The sequence below is a fragment of the Babylonia areolata genome, chromosome 4, assembly GCF_041734735.1.
Source record: "Babylonia areolata isolate BAREFJ2019XMU chromosome 4, ASM4173473v1, whole genome shotgun sequence".
Taxonomy (NCBI): Eukaryota; Metazoa; Mollusca; class Gastropoda; order Neogastropoda; family Buccinidae; genus Babylonia; species Babylonia areolata.
Genome location: NC_134879.1, coordinates 47,150,663 through 47,173,657, shown reverse-complemented (window position 1 = coordinate 47,173,657; position 22,995 = coordinate 47,150,663). Strand labels below are relative to the sequence as shown.

Genomic DNA, 22,995 nt, shown 5'->3' with positions numbered 1-22,995 from the left:
CTTCACACTTCAGCCCCTGCTTGACCAGCCCAAACAGCATCTCCCCACAGAAGTCACAGAAGTGTGGAGACTTGTACGAGTGCACAAACAACAGATGGGGCCGGATCTGTAGATCTTCCATCGTCGCTTGCTCTGCACACACAGCAGTGATGGTGAAGATGATGATGATGACAGACAGGAGTAATAGAATGAAGGAAAAGTTGAAGTGATAGTGGTGGCAGAAACAGCAGCAGTAGTAGTAACATACTGTTCCCAAAAGTAAAAAAAAGAATTACAGAAGACACATTTATCAATTAGGTGAACAAAAACACCAAACACACATCTTCTTCTTCCCCCTTCACTGTGTGAACAGTCATTGAGGCACCGCAAGAAGCTCTCTTCACAAGATTACTCCAGATCTGTGACAGTTGTATGTCAAACTCACGCAAACAACCATGCACATATATGTTGACGGATATGGGGATAGCATCCCAACGAACAAATTTATTCTTAGTGTCAAGTGGTGCTGGACTGGAGACAACAGACAACAAATCCATGGAATTCTCCACCAAAGCCGACTGATTCTGGAACAGGTAAGTTTTGCAGCATGGAGAACTTTTTGTCAGTCAATATGAAGTGGCACTTTCACATCAGTGATGGTAGGAAGTTGGTTGGTTGGTTGGTTGGCTGTGTGTGTGTGTGTGTGTGTGTGTGTGTGTGTGTGTGTGTGTGTGTGTGTGTGTGTGTGATTGTGAGTGTGAGTGTCTGTGTGTGTGTGTGAGAGACAGAGTGAGTGTGTGCATGTGAGTGTGTGTATGTGTGTGTGAGTATATGTGCACAAGCACTAAAATGCTGCATGCTGTGTGTATGCACACATGCATCTGTGCACACATGCACACACAAAGCAAGACTGTAGAAAACCAGTTTCTTGTCCATCGGCCCCAACAACGATGTAACAGAACTGGAAGCCTTCTTTGAAATCTGAACCTCACTGAAGCAGCAATCAAACTGTCAAAGCACCATACCGATGCAGGAAAACTACTGATCTTTGCCCCCCCCCCCCCTTTTTTTGTTTTTTTTGTTGTGGTACCACTACCACCACTAGACTGACTTCCTCATCATCACCATTGCAGTCACGGCTGGTGGATTTTATGTGTGGAGGACAGGACAGGACTTAACTATCAACGGCGCTGCTTTAACTCTCTCCATACGAACGGCGAAAGGGACGAAGTTAACAGCGTTTCACCCCAATTACCATCATCAAAATATTGCAAGCGGAAGGCTCTTATACTGAAGAGGTGAATGTTGACAAAGAATACCACAATTCTGATGACGGAAGCTAAAGGTTGGGTCATTCAGACGCCCACAGGACATCTGAGGGGTATGTACAGAGGAGAAGAGAGGACTGGCCGTACTGAGTGAGTTAATATCAGGGGGAAAGGAATGAAACCAACAACAACAACAACAACAGTCTCAAAGAGGTGTCAAAGTATGTGGACTGATCCACATATGTTACACATCTGCTTTAAATATAACATATAAAAAATAGAAACAAGAAAAGAAATAAGAGCTGATGCCTGACCTCAACATGAACTCGATGCACTGGTCAGGCCTAGTACTGCCTTGTGACAGCCTAATCAAGATCTTTGTAAAACAATAACAATACCAACACAAGTCCCAAATATTTCCTCCAAGTCCCTCATGATTCTAGCACTTCAAAAAATATCATACATGTCTCTAAACATACCACTAAAAAAAACAACTACTACAAATAACTTTGTTGTAAATGCTGGTCTCCTTCAGCAAAGCAATCAGCCACTTTATTCATCAAGTGAAGAGAAATCAAATCAAATAATGTGATGATCTTCAACAAAGCAATCAGCCACTTTATTCATCAATTGAAGAGAAATCAAATCAAATAATGTGATGATCTTCAACAAAGCAATCAGCTACTTTACGAAAAGCAAAGAAACAGGAAAACTGACAAACAAGTGACTGATAAATTACACCAACCAACCATCTCTCACGGCAATGATCTCCCATACACATTTTATTTTCTAACACATCAAAGGACTCTCAACTTCCTAAATTGAGAATGGGAACACAAAGTACCCATCATTTTCACTTTCTCCTGATCTCCCTCACACACACACACACACACACACTCAAACACATAAAGAAAAAATCTTCTTTCCATCACACTATACTTGACAGGACAAAAGAACGCCTTCTTCAGACTCCAACGATCAAGGAAACCCCATCAATAAAATCCAAACCGAAGGCCACCGCCCACAAAACTGTCCAGAAATCAATACTCCATGCCTATTATCTCCCTTCACCAGAAACAACCTACAACCTGTAACAACACTGTTTGAGCTGATGACCAAACAAACAACAACAACAACAAACAAACAAAAAAACAAACAAAAAACAAAAAAACAGAGCTGCACATGTTTAAGAGAAGAAGAGGAACTAACAAACCTAACCAAAAAGATGACCACCCAAATCTGGAGCTGGTCCCCCCAGTTGCACTCCGTGGAACCAATGCTGTGTCTGAACTGCCCAGCTACTCAGAACAAGCGAACAGCACTAAGGCCTGACCAGCAGCACAAGCGGGAGTAATTAGAGGGCCGGGGAAATAGGCGGACAGACACTGATAAGAGGTGTCCTGCCGCGGTGATGAGGGGAGGTGACGACGACTGTGAAGGGGAGGGTACTGCTGTGGTCTGATGTGTGGGGTGGTTCCCTGCATAAAATGACCAGTCTGCTCCATCGTTTGTGGACAGTGAGGGGAATGGTTGTGTGTGTGTGTGTGTGTGTGTGTGTGTGTGTATGTGTGTGTGTACAATGTATGGGTGAGAGAGAGATGAGAAAGACAGACAGACACAGAGAGAGAGAGAGAGAGAGAGAGAGAGAGAGAGAGAGAGAAATGTAAGTGTGTGTGCATGCGCATCTTAAGTTTACATGAGTGTCTGTGTGCGTGCACATGTGTGTATATGTGTCCATGACCATATAATATTATGTACTTATGTCTGTGTGTGTGCATTATAAACAGGACACAGCAGATAAAAACACACATACCAACAAGCGTGTGTTGTGTTTGTCTTTCTCTTTTAGCCCTGATTCAGGTTATCTACTTGCCACTGAACTAACACAGGAACGTGTTTTGGTGAAACTGCGTCCTGTCCACACTGCAGGCAAACGATCAAAAGCCTCAGTTCATCACAAACAAAGCGCATACAACAATGACTAGCAAACAAACTAATCGTGTTACAGGAAGACAAAACAACGGCCATGCCCGTACTCATGTAAAGCACATGATCTCAAACGCTGCACTGGCTTCGCCCCTTGCTGATCAATGCATGTGATCATTTTTCTCAACGTCTCAACCCTCAAAGCAAGGGAAAATGACGTCAGAGCGTTAAGACCTCGGCATGAGTTTTATTGCAACGGATCCACAAAAGTGCACTGGGTCCTTGGCTGATTAACTGATGCCAATTACTCTTGTCAGAGTTCTGCATGTGTGTGAATGTCTGGCGTGATAGTGCTGATTATACAAATACTCTTATCATTGTTATTGTTATCATCATCATCATCATTATTATTATTACTATTATTGCTGTTGTTGTTATGTTGTTGTTGTTGTTGTTGTTATTATTATTACTACTACTATTACCATCATCCTCATCATTATTATAACCATCATCACTATCATTATCATTATTAATTATGAGAGTCTTCATGCCACAGAACTGCAGATGAGACCTGGTCTGGGTGTGGAAGAGCACATTAGCTGAAAGAGAGACCATTCTGTGTGACAACAGTTGTCAAAGTGAGAAAACACACACACACACACACACACACACACACACACACATGCACACACACACACACACACACGCACACACACACACACACATATGCACACACGCACACACACACATGCACACACACCCCCACATGCACACACACATGCATGCACACACATACACACATGCACACACACGCGCACACACACACACACACAGACACACCACACATGAAAACACACACACACACACACACACACATTTACCCCATGTGGACATCACTGGGCCCTTTGGATGTAACAACCATTTCATCATAGCACATGTTATGAAAGAGATAGTGGGGAAGTGTAGAAAGGGGGCAGAAGGCACAGGGACAGAGAGAGATTCCAGATTCCAGATTCAAAAACTTTATTACTCAAGGATAAAGATTTGAGGCATTGCCTTGTCTTCAAATCTGTCCTTGTGACAACAAAACCAATAACGATAAGACACAACAATAATAGTTTCAGTAGCTCAAGGAGGCGTCACTACGTTCAGACAAATCCATATACACTACACCACATCTGCCAAGCAGATGCCTGACCAGCAGCGTAACCCAACGCGCTTAGTCAAGCCTTGAATACACAATAATAATAATACTAATGGTAAATACTAGTATTACAACTGCTACTACTACTGACCACTACTACTACCACCACCATCCCTACTACCAATGATAATAATGATAACACACCATCATCAGAGAGAGAGAGAGAGGGAGAGAGTAAGGAGAAGAGAAGTAAGGAGAAGAGAGAGAAAAGAGAACAGAAAGAAAAGAGGAGAGAGAGAGGGAGTGCAGGAAAGAGAGACAGACAAGAGAGAAACTGACAGACAGAGTAAAGAGAAGGAAAAGAAAAGAGAAGAGAGAGAGAGAGAGAGAGAGAGAGAGAGAGAGAGAGAGAGAGAGAGAAGAAATGGACAGACATCAAACAGAAAGACAGACAGGGAATGACCATGCAACCAAAACTCTCCCGTGTCTTTGTGCTGTCCCACCTGGATTATTGTAATTCCCTACTTGTTGGTTCACCCAGCTACCTCATTGTTAGGCTTCATAAAGTCCACAACTATACTGCTCAACTGGTCTTTCGTTCCAGTTATTTTGATCACGTCTCTCCTCTCCTTCACACTGGCTCCCAGTACAAGAAAGAATCACTTACAAAGTCGTCTCTCTTTGTTTAAGTCCATTGAGGCTTCTGGTCCACAGTGTCTTTCTGATCTCTTTCATCCTTATGTACCCTCACGCCAACTCTGCTCTTCTTCTGACACCCATATGCTTAGGATCCCCCCTGCTTGAACCAAAACGTATGGCCAACGCAGTTTTTCATTCCAAGCCCCCTTTCTTTGGAATCAACTTCCTCAGCATCTCTGTCACTCATCTTCGCTGCAGTCTTTCAAATCCAGTCTGAAGACCAACTTTTTCCCCTCCTGAATAATTCTCAACAGCTCATCCCTTTCCAGTATGAACTAAAATGACTATATTAGTGACTGAGTGAGTTTTGACAGTTTCAGAATTTGTTGGTAGTATTTTTGATTGTGTACTACTTACAATTGTGTGCTATGACTTGTGTGTGTGCGCATGCATGTGCTTCTGTGTATTGTGTGTGTGTGTGTGTGTGTGTGTGTGTGTGTGTGCGTGCGTGTGTGTGTGGTGGAGGGGGGGGATGAATAATTTTTGATGTTTGGTATCTTGTGTTCAATTTTTTTCTTCTGATATTTATGTATGTTCTATTTGTAAATAGGGCTTATTTTCAATATTAGGCATAAATGCTCATAATAAAAATAATAATGTGTCCCAACAAGTATCCGGGAGAAGCTGTTCTTCAACCACATACATTTTACACATCGATCATCTCCTGTCAGAGAGAAGGGGGAGGAATGAATGACTGGCTGGATATTGTCTGCGCACGTGTGCACGTGCATGTGTGTGTGTGTGTGTGTGTGTGTGTCTGTGTGTGTGTGTGTGTGCATATGGTGTGTGTATATGTGTGCGTGTGATATCTGTTTGAAAGAGAGTATAGGTTGGGGAGGGTGTGTGTGTGTGTGGGGGGGGGGGGGGGGGTGGGGGGGGGGGCATGCATGTGTGTGCTGTGTGCCGAACTGCACGTGTGTTCAGCTGTTAGAAATCTTGCTTTGTCATCAGCTGTTAGAAATCTTGCTTTGTCATTCACAATGCAATACTGAAGATGTTACCTGGAGATTGCACCTCTTTCTGCTTGTCATCTTGAACAACTTTATCAGAGCTTTTATCTTGTCATTTTTAAGGCAGTCAGAATAACTCAGTCAGAACTTTCAGCCTGTCATTTTAGCAGCATAGTCTTGACACTCTCAGAGCAGCAGTCTAACTGAACAACTATCAGAGCTTTCAGTCTGTCATTTTGAACAACTCTATCAGAGCTTTCAGTCTGTCATTTTGAACAACTCTATCAGAGCTTTCAGTCTGTCATTTTGAACAACTCTATCAGAGCTTTCAGTCTGTCATTTTGAACAACTCTATCAGAGCTTTCAGTCTGTCATTTTGAACAACTCTATCAGAGCTTTCAGTCTGTCATTTTGAACAACTCTATTAGAGCTCTCAGCCTGTCATTTGAGCGGCAGTCTTAACGACTCTTATCAATCTTTTCCTTTCTTTACCAGAAGCACTCCAACCCCAGACAGTGGCTGAAAAATCGAGGACATCTTCAACAAAGAACTGGGTCATGCTCGCAGCACCATTCCAAACATCTTCAGTTGACGCAAGAAGCGTAGTCTGTTGTTGCTTTCCTACCAATGGATGCGGCTGTTAACATTCCAAGCCAGCTTGCCAGAGAGACGTAAGCCTGAGAACTTTCCTAATTCAATCTGGTTAACGGCCTGACCTCTGACATACAGGTGTGCTTTGTTCTTGCGGAAATCAATAATCATTTCTTTCCTTTTTCACACGTGGTGTTACGAATTGTTGACAGCACAAATGATTGTGTGTGTGTGTGTGTGTGTGTGCACGAACGCATGCATGCGCACAGATGTGTGTTCATGTGTGTGAGTGAGCACTGTGTGTATGCATTCGGTGTGTGTGTGTGTGTATGTGTGTGCCTCTGTGTGTGTGTGTGTATTGGGAGAGGGAGGGGAAGAGGTAGTGTGCTGTATGTGCTAGTGTGTCCAGTTTGTGTGTGTGCATGAATGTGATGTGTGATGTGTGTGTGTGTGTGTGTGTGTGTGTGTGTGTGTGTGTGTGTGTGTGTGTGTGTGTGTGTGTGTGTCTGTGTGCATGTGTACATCTGTGGATTTGAGTGGAGTGGAATTTTGTTTAATGGTCCCATCACACATACAGGTGATTGTAGACATTTTGATTAACGGTCCCATCACACATACAGGTGATTGCAGACATTTTGTTAAACGGTCCCGTAACACACACAGGTGATTGTAGACATTTTGTCTAATGGTCCCATCACACATACAGGTGATTGTAGACATTTTGTTTAACGGTCCCATCACACATACAGGTGATTGTAGACACTTGGTTAAAGTATCAATTTTCACATTTGTGTGTGTGTGTATGTGTGTGTGTGTGTGTGTGTGTGTGTGTGTGTGTGTGTGTGTGTGTGTGTGTGTGTGTGTGTGTGTGTGTGTGTGTGTATGTGTTTGTGTGTGTGTGTGTGTGTGTGTTTTGTGTGTGTGTGTGTGTATGTTTGTGCAATGTGTGTTCAAACCATGCATGTCCGCTTCGCTCCCTACATTTTTGTCTAAACTGAGTTTGGATGATTCCCCACATGCTGTGAGTCAAGTGAATGCATGCACATGGGAGGCCAACTGTGCCCATTCTTGTCCTGAAATTGTAGAGCACAGGCAAAAGTGATATTCATATTTCTGTGCATGCTTGTGAGTGTATTTATATGTGTAGACACTGGTGTTGTGAGCGTTTGTGACTGTGTGGTGTATGTGAGAGAAGCCATGGTTTGTTTCTGATGTCAACGATTTGTGTGTGTGTGTGTGTGTGTGTGTGTGTGTGTGTGTGTATGTGCATGTCCATGCATGTGTGTGCTGTGTGCAGGTATGTGTGCCTAAAACAGACTCACACACCCACACACACACACAAATACACACACAAACACACACACACACAAATACACACACAAACACAAAGACACTAAACACATAACACACACCACAAACACACACCACACACACAAAGACAACAACTCATTAGTATGGAAACAAAGTAAAGAACACAAACTTTCACGAACAATCACAGGTAGCAAAAAGAGAGAGAGAGATGCAAGAAAACAAAAGAATAAAAAAAACAAAAAACAAACATAAAACAAACAAAAACTAAATAAAAACAAATAAAGAGGGAGGGAGAGATAGACAGAGACAGACAGAGAGAGAAAGAAAGAGAGAGAAAGAGAGAGAGACAAAGAGAGACAGAGAGAGAGAAGAAAAAAGAGAGACAGAGAGAGAGAGAAAGACAGGAGAGAGATAAAGGAAGGAGGTGAGGGGTCTGAGGAACCGACTCCTATAACGTCAATACTGTCACAGCACACGAGTGACGCTGGAAGCCAGGGGAAAATGTCAAGTTAAAAATGTCTCCACTATCTCTCTCTCTCTCTCTCTCTCGCTCACTGCTGCTGCTGCTGCTGCTGTTGATGCTACTGTCTTCCACCTGTAGACAACTCTCTCTCTCAAAGACTTGCCTCCTGGGCTCTGACGTTCTCCTTTTTTTTTTCTTTCTTTTTTTCTTTCTTTTTTTTTTTTAACTGGTCACAGGCAAAATCAATTTGCTCTCTTGCTTTGTCTGCCGCTCTGTGAACGCAGATCGACTGGGAAGAGAGCAGCGTGCAAGCGTTATAGTCCACAGAAACTACAGACAACCAACGTTGATCTTGTTAGGAGCAATCTTTTGAGCCGTTAGAGAGGATGGAAGCGTTGCGTGTGCCGTAAAGAGAGTGTGACTATGTGTGTGTGTGTGTGTGTGTTTGTGTTTGTTGTGTGTGTGTGTGTGTGTGTGTGTGTGTGTGTGTGTGTGTGTGTGTGTGTGTGTGTGTGTGTTTGCATTGTGTGCGAGTGTGTGAGTGAATGAGTGTGAGTGTGAGTGTGTGAGTGTGTGTGTGTGTGTGTGTGTGTGTGTGTGTGTGTTGTGTAGTGTGTGTGTGTGTGTTGTGTAGTGTGTGTGTGTGTGTGTGTGTGTGTGTGTGTGTGTGTGTGTGTGTGTGTGTGTGTGTGTGTGTGTGTGTGAGATAAAAAAACAACAACAACAACAAGCATGTGCGTATATGTACTATCCCTACAAGAACACACACATCTGTTATTAACTATGTGATTAAGTACAAGGCTAGCAATATCAAGGGGACAGGAAAACGGTTACCGATACAAGATGATCACTGGCTTCCTTCCTTCCTTCCTTCCGTAGAGTGATCACAGTCAATACCCTGACTGTTCTATCACTGACTGAAAGGAGGTCTGCGGAAGATACATCCAGGTCTACATAGAGTGGATAGGTTTCATAGCCAAAAAAAAACCCACCAAAAAGTTGGTTTAGACCGGCAGCCTACTACTTTTTGCTTTTTGCCCAGCTGCAAGCAACTGGACTACCCGTCCCCCAGCTCCGCTAAGTGTGGAAGCTGGAGTATGTAAATAATATATGCATGTGTGTATTCATGTGCACTTATGTGTCTGCAGTAATAATGTTTAACATGACTGTGTAATGGGTGTTTTATATAATCACGTATAGAAAACTAGAGGAAATGTGTTCATACATAAGATATCACATGTGTGGGTTGTGTTCTTTCCACATTACATTAGCTAAGCAAAGTGTCCATAACTCTATGCCGATGCTAGATATAATGTCTATTATATGTTATAAAACTGCACTGTTACACATGATGAAAATGTGTCCACCTTGACCAAATTGATAGAACAATATAAGTATAATGACTTATGATGATGATGTTATTGTTAATGTACACTGTATTCATTTTTTTTCTTTCTTTGTTTTTTCCCCTTTCTTTTCCATCTACTCTGAATTGTTATAATGAATTCATATTCAAAATAAAATGGTGGTCGACCCAAGAAAGTCCGGGGAAAAAAAAAAGTGTGGAAGCTGGGAAAAGAAAAAAAGAAAAAAAAGAGGGTATCTTCTGGTATTTATAGCCAGAAGACCATCGATACAAAGGTGTCGACTGAGCTGGCCTCCACGGCTCTCTGGTACAAGGCGTTCCAATCCCGGATGGTATGTGGGAGGAAACCAGCCTGCCTGTATTTAGTTTTACAAAAGTTTTGCTCCAACTGCTCAGTGTGGGTGCATTGTTGTCATGGTGGTGGTGACACCAGCTTTGCTTTCAGTTGAGTCCATGCTTACCTGATTATGCTTGATTTTATAAAGCATGGTCAGTCTGGCTGTTTGGCGGCATTGTTGCAGGGAGGGCCATCCAAGGTCTTGTAGCACTGCGGACACACTTGAGGTGTTCCGGTAGTGTCTCAGCACAAATCTGGCTGCTCATCTCTGGACTGTCTCAAGGAGATCAATGTCCTGTTGTTGGTAGGGATCCCAGACTGGTGATGAATACTCCAGGATGGGGCGGACAGATGCCTTGTACGCTAGTTCCCTGATGGTCTGGGAACTAATTTTCAGGCTCCTCCTCAAAAATCCTAAGGTCTTATTTGCTTTGGAGCAGATGTTCTCAATATACTTTCTCCAGCTCAGGTCTTTCTTTATCGTGACTCCTAGATATTTAGTGGAGTCTACACTCTGTAGTGTTTGTGGAGCGTATACTGATGCTCTTTTGGGTTCCTGCTTTTTTTCACGATCAAGGTGTTGCATTTGCCAGGATGGAAAACCATGTCCCAGCTCTTCTCCCACTCAGTGAGTTTGTTGAGATCTGTGATCCACTCTTTGGTCTGTCTGCGAACTCTAGTGATAGAGTTTATGCAGGAGTAGGCTGTGGCTAACTTTGTCAAATGCCTTAGCACAGTCCATGATAAGGACGTTTGTCTGTTTTCCCTGCTCTGTGCATTCCAGGAGCTGGGTCTCACAAGATTTTCTCTTCTGGAAGCCATGCTGTTCTTCTCGTAGTATTCCATGTTGTTCTAGATGTTGCATTACTGCACTGGTGATAATGTGCTCCATGATCTTACAGGATGTGCTAGTTAGGGATACTGGGCGGTAGTTTGCCAGATGATATTGCTCTCCTTTTCTGCAAACTGGAGTGGCATTGGCATCCTTGCATCCTTCCAGTCAGATGGAACTGTCCCGGTGGAAAGGGATGACTGGAATATTGTTGTTAGGACTGGAGCAATTTCTGACGCCAACTCTTTGAGTATACATGGGCTGATGTTGTCTGGTCCACTTGCTTTGTCTAGCTTTAGTTCCTGCAACAATCTTCTTTACTCCCTCCACTGATATTTTGATGTCATCTAATTCGGGGAAGTCTACTGGTTTCATGTTGAATTTCTGGGTGAATTCTTCTGTCGAGTACTCATTTCCTTTGCTGAAGACTGACTGGAAATGCCTGTTCAGAATCTCAGCCTGTGCTGAGGGTTCCGAGGTCAGGCGTCCGTCAGCCTTCAGTGGGGCCACTAATGTGTTTGATGACTTCTGGTGTTAAATGAACAACCAGAAACGTTTGCACTCTGGCTCTGGCGCTGGTCTGGTCCTAAGTCACTGTCTGTAGTGAAGATTTTGTTCAGGTAATCCCAGTATGCTCTGTGCAGCTGCCTCTGGACTTGTCTTCTGAGCTTCTTCACCTCTTCTTTGAGCTCCTCTGTTCCCTGTCTGTGCATCTTCCAAAAGACTCTGTCTCTCCTTTTGATTAGGCTTCGCAGATCTGGTGTGATCCAGGGCTTGCTCTCCCTTTTTCTGGCTGTCTTGTGGGGAATGTGGTTGCATCCTGACGTATCGTCTTAAATTTTGTCCACAACTGTTCTTTAGTAGTTGTGGTTTTGTCCTTTTCCACTTCAGTTGTGAGGTTGGTCATCTCCTCTTTCAGCCCTTCCCAGTTTGCTTTTTTGTATATAGGGATGAGTCTGGGGACTTGTTTCTTTTATTGTCCATGGATCTGGACTTCACAGTAGACTCCATCATGATCCAACAGCCCTGGTAGCGTTTCGATATGTGGTATGAGTTCAGGACTGTCGGTGATGATAAGGTCAAGTGTGTGTGCCTCTCAAGTTGGTACTTCCACCAGCTGTTCCATCTCACAGTCACTGAGGAGATCTAGCAGCTTTCTATGTAGGCTTGGGTAGGGTCATCTGGACTTAAGCACCGCATTCTTCCAGCAGGCAGCCTTGCCGAGTGATGTGCCGAGGTGTTCCAGGCTGACTTCATCCGATTTATCTGGCCTGCAATAGGCGCAGATATTCAGATTTAGCCTAACCCAAATCAGCTCACACTCTGCAGATAGCTCTGGGGCGATGTAACTGTCCAGGTCTGATCGTACAGCAATGAGGACTCCACCTCCACTTCTATTCCTGTCCTTCCGATAAACTGAGAACATGTCAGGCAGTATGTCTGCATCACTGATATCTGAGTCCAGCCATGTTTCAGTTCCTATTAAAGTGTCAGGCTTTACACTGTCAATCAAATTGATCACCTCTGCTTTTTTCCCGGCAAGGACTGAAAGTTAATATTGAGCACTCTCAGTGGTCTCCTGGTGCATTTGTTCTGTTGACTTGCCCTAGTTGGTGTGGAAGCATGTTGTGGCCTTACCAAAATCAGTCCTGATGGTGACAGGCATGGTTGCTCCATGTCTGGAGAGTTCAGGAGGTTTCAGTTTGATGGGGCTGTCTATTCCATGCAAGTCAAAAGTAGTTTGGCCGTTTGGATTGCCACAGATTGCGCAGTGCCATGGTACGTCCTCCTTGCTGTCTCCTAGGTGGTGATAGAGCTATGTGACAATGCTTTGACAGTGAGCGTGGAACCACTGTCCACAGGTCTCACATGCTACACCCTGATCTCCCCACTTGACAGTCGCATCACATGCACCACAAGACCATGAGTGTTGCAGATTGGATGGGTCAGGCTGTCAACACTAGTCTGTTGACCTGTAGTTGTAGCAACCCTCAGGCCAGGGTTTGGTTTAGGAGCGTATGATGTTAGCAAGAGTAATGATGGGTGGGGTGGGGGGAGGGGGTTGGGGTGGGGGTTGGGGGTGTTTCATGGGTTTGAATCATTCTTTTGGCTCCAAAATTTAATCTCCTTTTGTCGCTGAGGTGTCTCGGCTTTATCGGATAGCCTTATTCAAATAATAAAACCATGACAAAAACCAGGAGGGAAAAATCATTTGAAAACATACCTTTCCGATGAGAAAAGATATCCATCTGGAAGTAAACAAAACAGGTTGCAACAATGGGCACCACAAACGAGCTCACCCACACAATCACTCCTGCACCTTAACTAATCAGAATTTTGAAAAGAAAAAATGTAATGATGAGAAAATTTTACTGAGAAAGTGTGTCTGCTTCCTCTACAATGACTTTTTAAGCAACAGAACACTAAATACTACTTACAAACCACTAAAACTTTGTTATGAAAGCGGACAAGTTCCAAAAGACGTCTTCTTCCTATGCACATGCGCAGACCCCCCCACCCCCGGGCAGTTCAGGCAACAATAGCAGATGGTAATCTCACGATTCAGAAAGGAGGAAGAAGGTTTAAGTACAAAAAACCAAGAAAATTTTGACGTTGGCATTAATGCTTACAGTCCAGTGGACCGCATAGGGCCATATCAGGACTGGAAAAAAGAAGACAAAAGTGGTGGGGTGCTGTGAGCAGACAGAAGGCAGGCAGCCACCTGGTAACTGCAGTCTTCTTCCCCAACTCTGTAAAGAGTCATTGGGGCACTGTGCAGAGGAACTGTTCACCAGATCCTTCCAGGTCTCTGAGATGAATCAGTAAGTAGAGTGATGGCCTAGAGGTAACGCATCCGCCTAGGAAGCAAGAGATTCTGAGCACGTTGGTTTGAATTACGGTTGAGCCGCAGATATTTTCTCCCCCTCCACTAGACCTTGAGTGGTGGTCTGGATGCTAGTCATTCGGATGAGACAATAAACCAAGGTCCCGTGTGCAGCATGCACTTAGCGCACATAGAAGAACCCACAGCAACAAAAGGGTTGTTCCTGGCAAAATTCTGTAGAAAAATCCACTTCGATAGGAAAAACAAATAAAACTGCATGCAGGAAATAATACCACCAAAAAATGGATGGCGCTGTAGTGTAGCAACACATTCTCCTTGGAGAGAGCAGCCCAATTTTCACACAGAGAAATCTGTTGTGATAAAAAGAGAAATACAATATAATACAATAGTGGCTGCACAGAGCACTTTACAGTCCAGGGCTGGAAAAAGAAGATAAAAGTCGTGGGGGGGCCGGGGGGGGGTGACCAGGGAGGGGGGGGGGGGGAGGGGGGCGCTGCGAGGAGGCAGAAGGTAGCTACCCAGTAACTGCAATCTTTTCCTTCAACTCTGTGCGAATGGAGAGTCATTGGGGTACTGTACAGAAGAACTGTTCGCCAGATCTCTCCTGGTCTCTTGGCTGTATCAATAACAGTGGAGAGCTGCACTGAGCAGACAGGAGGACCTTACAGACTGTCCTGAGAACCACCTGTAACAGTGACTCTCTGAACCCTTGCGGGGCCTCTGTCACACTGACTTTTTGAACTCATGCCACTCCCTGTCAATACCTTCAGCCCTGTCCACACACACACACACACACACAGAAACCAGCACACTTAAAGATCAAGCCATCACAAAGTTCATGTTCTCAACAGGTCTCGAGGGTGGTGGGGAAGAGGAGTGAGAGGGATGGGGAGGGGGGAGGGGGTGAGGGGCACCTGAGCCACAAGACAACTGACACAATATCACCACCTCAGTGATCTTTCAGAGTGGCAGGCCACACCCTCTCTCTCAGCCTCTGCCCCTGGCAACATGATAGGTCAGTTACAACTGACACTTCCCCTGAAGCCCTCAGCTTGTGTGGGGAGGCTCTGGTGGAGCTCCTGTCAGCTTCACCACAACATATTTATCATCATTGTTATCTTATTTATTTATTTATTTATTATTATTATTTTATTATTATTATTATTACTAGTACCTTTTTTATATTATAATTATTATTTAATTATTTATTTATTTATGTAAGCTTATCTATTATTTATTCACCTTTTTTTTTCTTTTTTTTCCCCTCAAGGCCTGACTAAGTGCGTTGGGTTACGCTGCTGGTCAGGCATCTGCTTGGCAGATGTGGTGTAGCGTATATGGATTTGTCCGAACGCAGTGACGCCTCCTTGAACTACTGAAACTAAAACTCACCACAACACAACACAACACAACCAGGCTTTCACAACTTCTCATCTTACCTGTCACCAGCTTTCTGACACTACGGTTACAACTTCAAGTTGTTTTTTAAGCCAGTTATATGGCCAAGCACAAGTTTTTACAGAAATGGGGTTTGTAATAGATTCACAGTGTATGAATTTTTGTCTGCCTGCCTGCCAACTACTGAGAAGCACATCCACTTTTCTTTCCAGCTTTAATAAAATTCAGCACAGTGACCAGCTTTTTGACTTAATTGATTTTTTTCAATGCAGTGGTGTATGTTCCCTGAATATGGAAGACATGCTGATCAAATTTTTGAAGAAGTATCTCCAGACACACACACACTGATTTGCAGTTGACATGGACAATTAATGCTCATCTTGTTGTGAACAGCACAATACAAATCACCTGAACAAATCTGTATGATAGTTAGTCATGTCCGACAATGACCATCCGAACAGCAGAGGAGGCAACTGCTGTTCCAATTATCTGGGCTAGAACATGATTATAGTGGAGAGTGTCTTGCCCAAATTACATCCCCACTCTCTTGGCCGAGAGGGTTTTCGGACAGTCGCCGTTGGGATGGTTCCCGAAGGCCAACTAACCCCCAGAGAACAAATACTGAAAACATAAATGCCTGATGCTCAAGTGATGTCCACTTAAGGCAAGTTTTGTTCACTTACTCCAGCAAAAGGGTCACAATGATCAGCCACCCATTAACCCCATGAATGCCACTGGCAAGTACGCTCATCAGTGAAGGGCGGCCATCTCGGTGAGAAAAGACAGGGCTCTCAGATCAGCATGTCAGTCAAAGTTCTCTATTTAGACTTCTTCCTCTTAGGGCTGCATTGCTTTTGATCAGCAAAATCAACTACATCAAATGAGTAGCAACTGAACTACACACCCATGTCACACTGATAACATTTCACTGAGGTTCAGCAATCAAGGTGTTAAGTTTCAGCAACCAAGTTACGTTTTAGTCAACATTTTCTGATATGAGTAAGCGTTAATCAACCTGCTGCCCACCCGATGTGCCACTGCTGATCCATGCAATAAAGCTTGCGTGGAGGCCTACATTCTGACATCCTTTCCTCATTCAGTGAGGGGCTGAGGCCTGATGAGAAGTTTGACCGGTTGTCAGATACATTACTCTGAGTCTGAAATTAAGGTCAAACCCTTAGCCGAACAATTTCACCAAGCATAAATGCTAGTCTTTGATAAGACAGCAGTGAACTTTCGTAACGCAATACATTACAATCCATCTACATTCACATGACATGAAAAGATGTCATTAAAAAAGATATTTTTTATATTTTTATCCAAAGTTAACTGTACTTTTCCCTTCTCATTTTGTTTCACCTTTGTTTTGGAAAGGGAATCCATCTATGATCACCTGACACGAAAAGACGACCAAAAAAAGAGAGAAGACTTTATGTCACCATCCTATGTTCACAATACTTTTTCCTCTCTCATTTCGTTTCACCTCTCCATTGTTTCAGAGATCAAGAGGACAGAGAAGCAAGAACTTAGAATAAAAAGAAAGAAAGAAGAATGTGTTCTCAGAGCAATGGAAATTCAGAAGACATGAAAATGAAACAAATGCTGGGACTGCGACAGATGAACCCGGGTGTAGTTGTGTATGGGGGACTATAATAAGTGGCGTGGGAATAATGCAAAAAAAAAAAAAAAAAAAAAAAAGGATAAAAAGAAGAAGTTGAAGGTGAAGAACAAGAAAAAGAAGAACAAAGACAACAAAAAAAAAAACAAAATGAAATGAAACAAATTTATATTTTACGAGCGTAGTGGGGTAAGCATAACTTTTTGTTTTACAACCAGCCCTGAGAAGAAGAGGAAGAAGAAGAAGAAGAAGAACAACAACAACAACAAGAACAACAACAACAGCAACAACAACAACAACAACAAGGGGTGTTCAATGACGTCAATATGAGGTGAGGGACAGGCAGGACTTGCAGTGCAGGGTCAGAGTGACTGACCTGAGAGCACCACCTCCACCAGACAGTTCTCCGTGACGTCGGCGGGGTTACACAGGATCTGCAGCACGTTGGGGTCAAAGGCGTCATGCTTGAACAGCAGGATCTTGTCCACCAGGTTGTAGAAGTGGTGCTCTGGAAACTGAAACGCATCAACAGCATCAGTTTATGCTCCTGAGTCTAAAACACAACAAACACATCAACAGCACAATGATAAAAAAAGAAAAGACTGCTGAGTGTATAAAAACACCAAATGGAGAAAGTGTTTTTTTTTGTTTTTGTTTTTTTAACAAAAACAACTATGGGTTGTAAAATAAGACTCACTTGATGAAAAGGTGTCCAACGTTTCAGATCACAGGTCTGCTGTCTTCAGGAACTGTGTCAGTTGGAAATCTAATTAAATCAAATCTGCCAGTTGGATTTCCAACAAACACAGTCCCTGAGGGCAGACATATGGTCTGAAACGCTGGACACCTTTTTATGAAAAGTGAGTCTTATTTCACAAATAAGTTTTTTATAAACACCAACAGCATTATCTTACGCTCTCAAGACTGAAGCACATCCCCCCCCAAAAAAAAACCAAAAACAAACAAACAAACAAAAAACCAAACCCCCCCCCCCCCCACACACACACAAACCCCCCAAAACAAAACAAAACTAAGCGTAAACAGTCACACGATACAAAAAATCAAACAGCAGTCATGTTATGTTTGTAGACATTAACGGTTTAAAGATCCTATTGCATTTTACAGCTATCAAGGCAGTGAATTCGTTTTAAGGTAGTACAAAAACGTATGAAATAAACTTGAAGTTTATGGCTTTCTGTGACATGGTATGCAAAGATATTGGACTAAACATGTCTAAAAAGGTCATTTTGTGCAATTTGAAACGAATCCAAAATGGCCGACAAACAAAAAAAATTAAAAGCTTAGAACTTCAGTACCTTTACAGATATGTTATTTCTGTTTGTTTTATTTGATTTATTTGTATTTGTTCTTTATTATAGTGCAGTGGTATTTTGGAATTTGAATAAATACATTTATTATTTTTTTTTTTGTTGAGTATAAATTCCTTGACATCATTTTTTTTCAAATGAGTGTATTTCATTCTTTTACTAGTACTATACAAACCACTGCACTATAATAAAGATGAATACATAAAGAAAGAAAGTACGAAGTTTGAACATGCTATCTTTTAAAGTTGTTGAGCATTAGCATTTTGAAAAATGGTATTACGAGGACAAAACACAAAACTGAGAAAACAGGAAAAGAAAGAGATGTGCTTGTACTCACAAGAAATCACACATGTTGGTGCTGTTTAAAGCTTTATTTAAGTGAATATAGTACCCAGGTGAAAGATTAAAGATTAGATGTTGAAGAAGCAAATTATGCGAAAAAACGAAAATCACAAAAAATCATGATTTTGGTCAAAATTTCACTACCGTGTCTGGCCTTAACTGTGTCCAGGGCTCAACAAAGGCAGGCAGGGCCCGATCCTCTCCTTACACTGTTTTAACTCTCTCCATACGAACGGCGAAAGAGACGACGTTAACAGCGTTTCACCCCAGTTACCATCATCAAAATATTGCAAGCGGAAGGCTCTTATACTGAAGAGGTGAATGTTGACAAAGAATACCACAATTCTGACGATGGAAGCTAAAGGTTGGGTTATTCAGACACCCACTGGACATCCGAGGGGTCTGTGTAGAGGAGAAGAGAGGACTGGCCATACTGAGTGAGTTAAACGTCCCTACCTGAAGTCAGGTACCCATTCACACCTGAGCCACTGCTGGCCAGCAGTGAGGAAAATCGGAGTAAAGTGCCTTTCCCAAGGACACAACACCCTGCCAAAACGGGGGCTTGAACCCTGGTCACTGGTGAACTACTTCTTCTTCTGCGTTCACTCGTATGCACACGAGTGGGCTTTTACGTGTATGACCGTTTTTACCCCGCCATGTAGGCAGCCATACTCCGTTTTCGGGGGTGTGCATGCTGGGTATGTTCTTGTTTCCATAACCCACCGAACGCCGACATGGATTACAGGATCTTTAACGTGTGTATTTGATCTTCTGTTTGCATATACACACGAAGGGGGTTCAGCCACTAGCAGGTCTGCACATATGTTGACCTGGGAGATTGTAAAAATCTCCACCCTTTACCCACCAGGCGCCGTCACCGTGATTCGAACCCGGGACCCTCAGATTGACAGTCCAACGCTTTAACCACTCGGCTATTGCGCACGTGAACAAACAGGGGATCAGAAGTCAGGCCTAGTATATGACTCTGTCACAGTGTCCCCTTAACTTTACATAGGCATCGGAATGGCAAATCTTGACTTGAATGTGTACAAACACATGAAAAACAACAACACAAAATGAAAATGACTGTATTTTTTCTCTTGGGAGTCCCCCTCCCCCATGGAGGTCCTACAGGATCAATCTCTTACAGTTTTTCAGCATGTTATGGCCTTGTGAGGTCCACCGGGCTATAACAAGCAACAAAGTCACTCACTTACTCAGGCTAAGTTCCGTAACATAATCCACACACAACACTACCACCAGTCGTAGTAATTCAGCCTCTGCATGAGGACTGTGAGTGACAGCCCATGAATACCATTTGCATCCCCCACAGCATTCCACCGCTTGATAACTGAGGTCATAAACACACATGTATGCATACCATCTGCACTGATGAGCTGACTTACCAACTCCCAATTTCCGACTCGTTCATTGCCGGTACTTCTGCTATCGCAAGTATCTCTCACAGAGCTTGTTCTCCTTTATGTATATGTATGTCTATATATACAGTGAGAAAGAGAGAAAAAAAGAAAAAGAAAAAGAAACACAACAATCTGTCATATATTCTAAATTTTCGGAACGATATCGTTCCTTCCATTAGGGATAAGTTGTTTACATGTTACCAGGGTCACCCAGGGTGCTGCAAGCATGCCATGATGTATATATATATATATATATATATATATATATATATATATATATATATATATATATATATATATATATGTATGTGTGTGTGTGTGTGTGTGTGTGTGTGTATATATAATACTAACAGTACAGACAGTATCAACACATGTGTGTGTGTGTGTGTGTGTGTGTGTGTGTGTGTGTGTGTGTGTGTGTGTGTGTGTGTGTGTGTGTGTGTGCTGGCTTGTGAGCAACATTATTGAATGGAACATTATGAAATAGAACAGAACCAAATTACATGTCTGTACTATAAATATTACCGAGTGCACCAGGGCCACAAAGAATACTGTGGAGAATAGTACACAAAAAGTACACAAACACAAAAATAGTTGGAATTTATATATATGACCATATACACTAAAGCAAATAAGTGCTTGTGCATGAGCACAGTCACACTCATACATGCACACACCCACATACAACACACACACACATGCACACGCGCACACAGATCATATCAACACATATATGCTCTCTTAAATATGCATCAAACATAAGACACATTACTTTTTTCTATGTTCTCTTCATTACTTCCTGTCCCCAAACTATCTAAGCAACTGTCTTTTTTTTTTCATTTCACACACACACACACACAATTATCATATATATTTCAGTTTCTGCTTACACATCCCAAGCTTTCACACACACACACACACACACACAGACACAAAGACACACACACATTCATCTCAGTTAACATTTGCACATGTACTCATTGTGTATGCACAGATATATTTTGGTTTCTGCTTGCATATCCCAAGCTTTCACACACACACACACACATTCATCTCAGTGAACATTTGCACATGTACACACTGTGTATGCACAGATATATTTCAGTTTCTGGTCGCACACCCCACAGTCCCTTCTCACCAGCACTCTCCTGGCATCAAAAGCATTGGAACGATATATTACCTTTTCACCTTTCATCTTAACCTGTGTGCACATACGCACACACATGCACGTGAGTGTGCACACACAGATATTGTGAACATGTGATTGTGGATACAAGCACACATACACTTAAACTTGTTTGCTAAACTGTCCAATTACTCATTATCTATTGTGCACATGAAGTAAACACAAACATATGGATACAGACGCACACAGACACAATGACACACACACACACAGCACACACACACACACTTCTGAAACACATTCATCTGCATCTGGACTTTACTGTTTCTCTCTCTTTTTTTTCCAGCCCATAAATGGCTTTATCAATTATGATTTCCCCTTCCAACAAGTTCTCAAAAGTGGCAAACTTAATCTATCCAGAAAAGCTCATTGTATGTAAAATTTGTCCTTAAGGTCCAAATAAAATTCTAAACAAAACAGCTAAATTACATTATCCAATAATCTTCCACTTTAATGAACATATTCCCATTTTTGTTGGCATTTACTTGAAATAATCTTTAACATAAAATAAAGTTCACACTTAACCTTATTCTGACAAACCACCAAAAGAAAAAAAAAAGAACAAAGAACAACAAAATGTCAGATATTTACCACACATACCTCCCCCCCCAAAAAAAAACAACAACAAAAAAACAACAACAACAAAACAAAACAAACAAAAAAACACACCAAAAAACATACACCAACAAAAAACGCATACAAAAAAAGTTTATCAACAAATGATTTCCCCCCATTTTTTTTTTTAAACCACTGTAGAGGAGGTTCATTTCCTAAGAAGTTTTTGTAAGTGTGCACTTCTACAGATCCACACAGACCTGACCTTAAAATGCCAACAGATGCATCTTCAATGTTGCCCTTAGCTGCGGACACCAGATTAAAAAAAAAAAAAAAAAAAAAAAAAGCGCAAGGAAAAAACCAGGGGGACATGCCGCAGAACAGTTAAAAAACAACTGAAGAATAATGGCTACACCTGGGGAGAAGCTAGCTAAGACAGCTAAAGACAGGCAGCAATGGAGACTTCTAGTGGTGGTCTGAAGTGCCATGAGGCATGAAGAGGACTGAGTAAAGTAAACAGCATTTCCACAGCAGATATTTAATTCAGTATCTTTCCTCCTTATAGGAGGAAGGTGGCAGAATGGTTAAGACGCTCAGCTGCCAATACAGAGAGTCCGTGAGGGTGTGGGTTCGATTCCCGCTCTCGCCCTTTCTCCTAAGTTTGACTGGAAAATCAAACTGAGCGTCTAGTCTTTCGGATGAGACGATAAACCGAGGTCCCGTGTGCAGCACGCACTTGGCGCACTGAAAAAGAACCCATGGCAACGAGAGTGTTGTCCTCTGGCGAAATTACGTAAAATGAAATCCCCTTTCATAGGTACACAAATATGTAAGCATGCACTCAAGGCCTGACTAAGCGCGTTGGGTTATGCTGCTGGTCAGGCATCTGCTCAACAGATGTGGTGTAGCGTGTATGGATTTGTCCGAACGCAGTGACGCCTCCTTGAGAAAGTGAAACTGAAACTGAAACTCCTCCTTATATAGCACACATAGCGTACTGGCTGTGAGGACTGAGCAAACAGCATTTCCACAGCATATATTTAATTCAGTATCTTTCCTCTTTATATAGCACACATAGCATATTGGCTGTTGAACCCACTACAGCAAGAACAATATTGGTGGCAACTGTTCTGCTGACAATTCTGATTTGCAGCCATTAATTTGATTTTATGAAAACCCTTTTTCTCAAAGAATGCATTCATTAATCATCTCTGCCCATTGTGAACAACATACAGGTGCATCATCATCTGATTTAAAAATAATGACAACACAGTTTTTGCTCCTTTACTCGAGTTACAAATGGGTTTGATGCCAATGATTTAAAGTCTGGACAGTATGTAACTGCCTTTCATTGGAATTCTGTTTTGTTTGTTTGTAATCTATTGGAATAATGAATATATATATATCCATCCATTGTACAGAATAAAATTAACACA

At 42.4% G+C, this 22,995-nt stretch overlaps 1 protein-coding gene across 3 annotated transcripts in view; it reads right to left on the bottom strand.

Annotated features, from left to right (window-relative positions):
- The window catches only part of LOC143281712 (serine/threonine-protein kinase D1-like), a 106,885-nt gene that overhangs the window by 66,438 nt on the left and 17,452 nt on the right, over positions 1-22,995 (bottom strand). For all 3 annotated transcript variants that reach the window (XM_076586977.1, XM_076586978.1, XM_076586976.1), the window contains exons 2-3: positions 17,104-17,242; positions 1-132 (exon numbers count right to left, since the gene is read on the bottom strand). In XM_076586977.1, coding sequence (XP_076443092.1) covers positions 1-132; positions 17,104-17,242 — 271 coding nt within the window. The remainder of the gene's footprint in view (positions 133-17,103; positions 17,243-22,995) is intronic.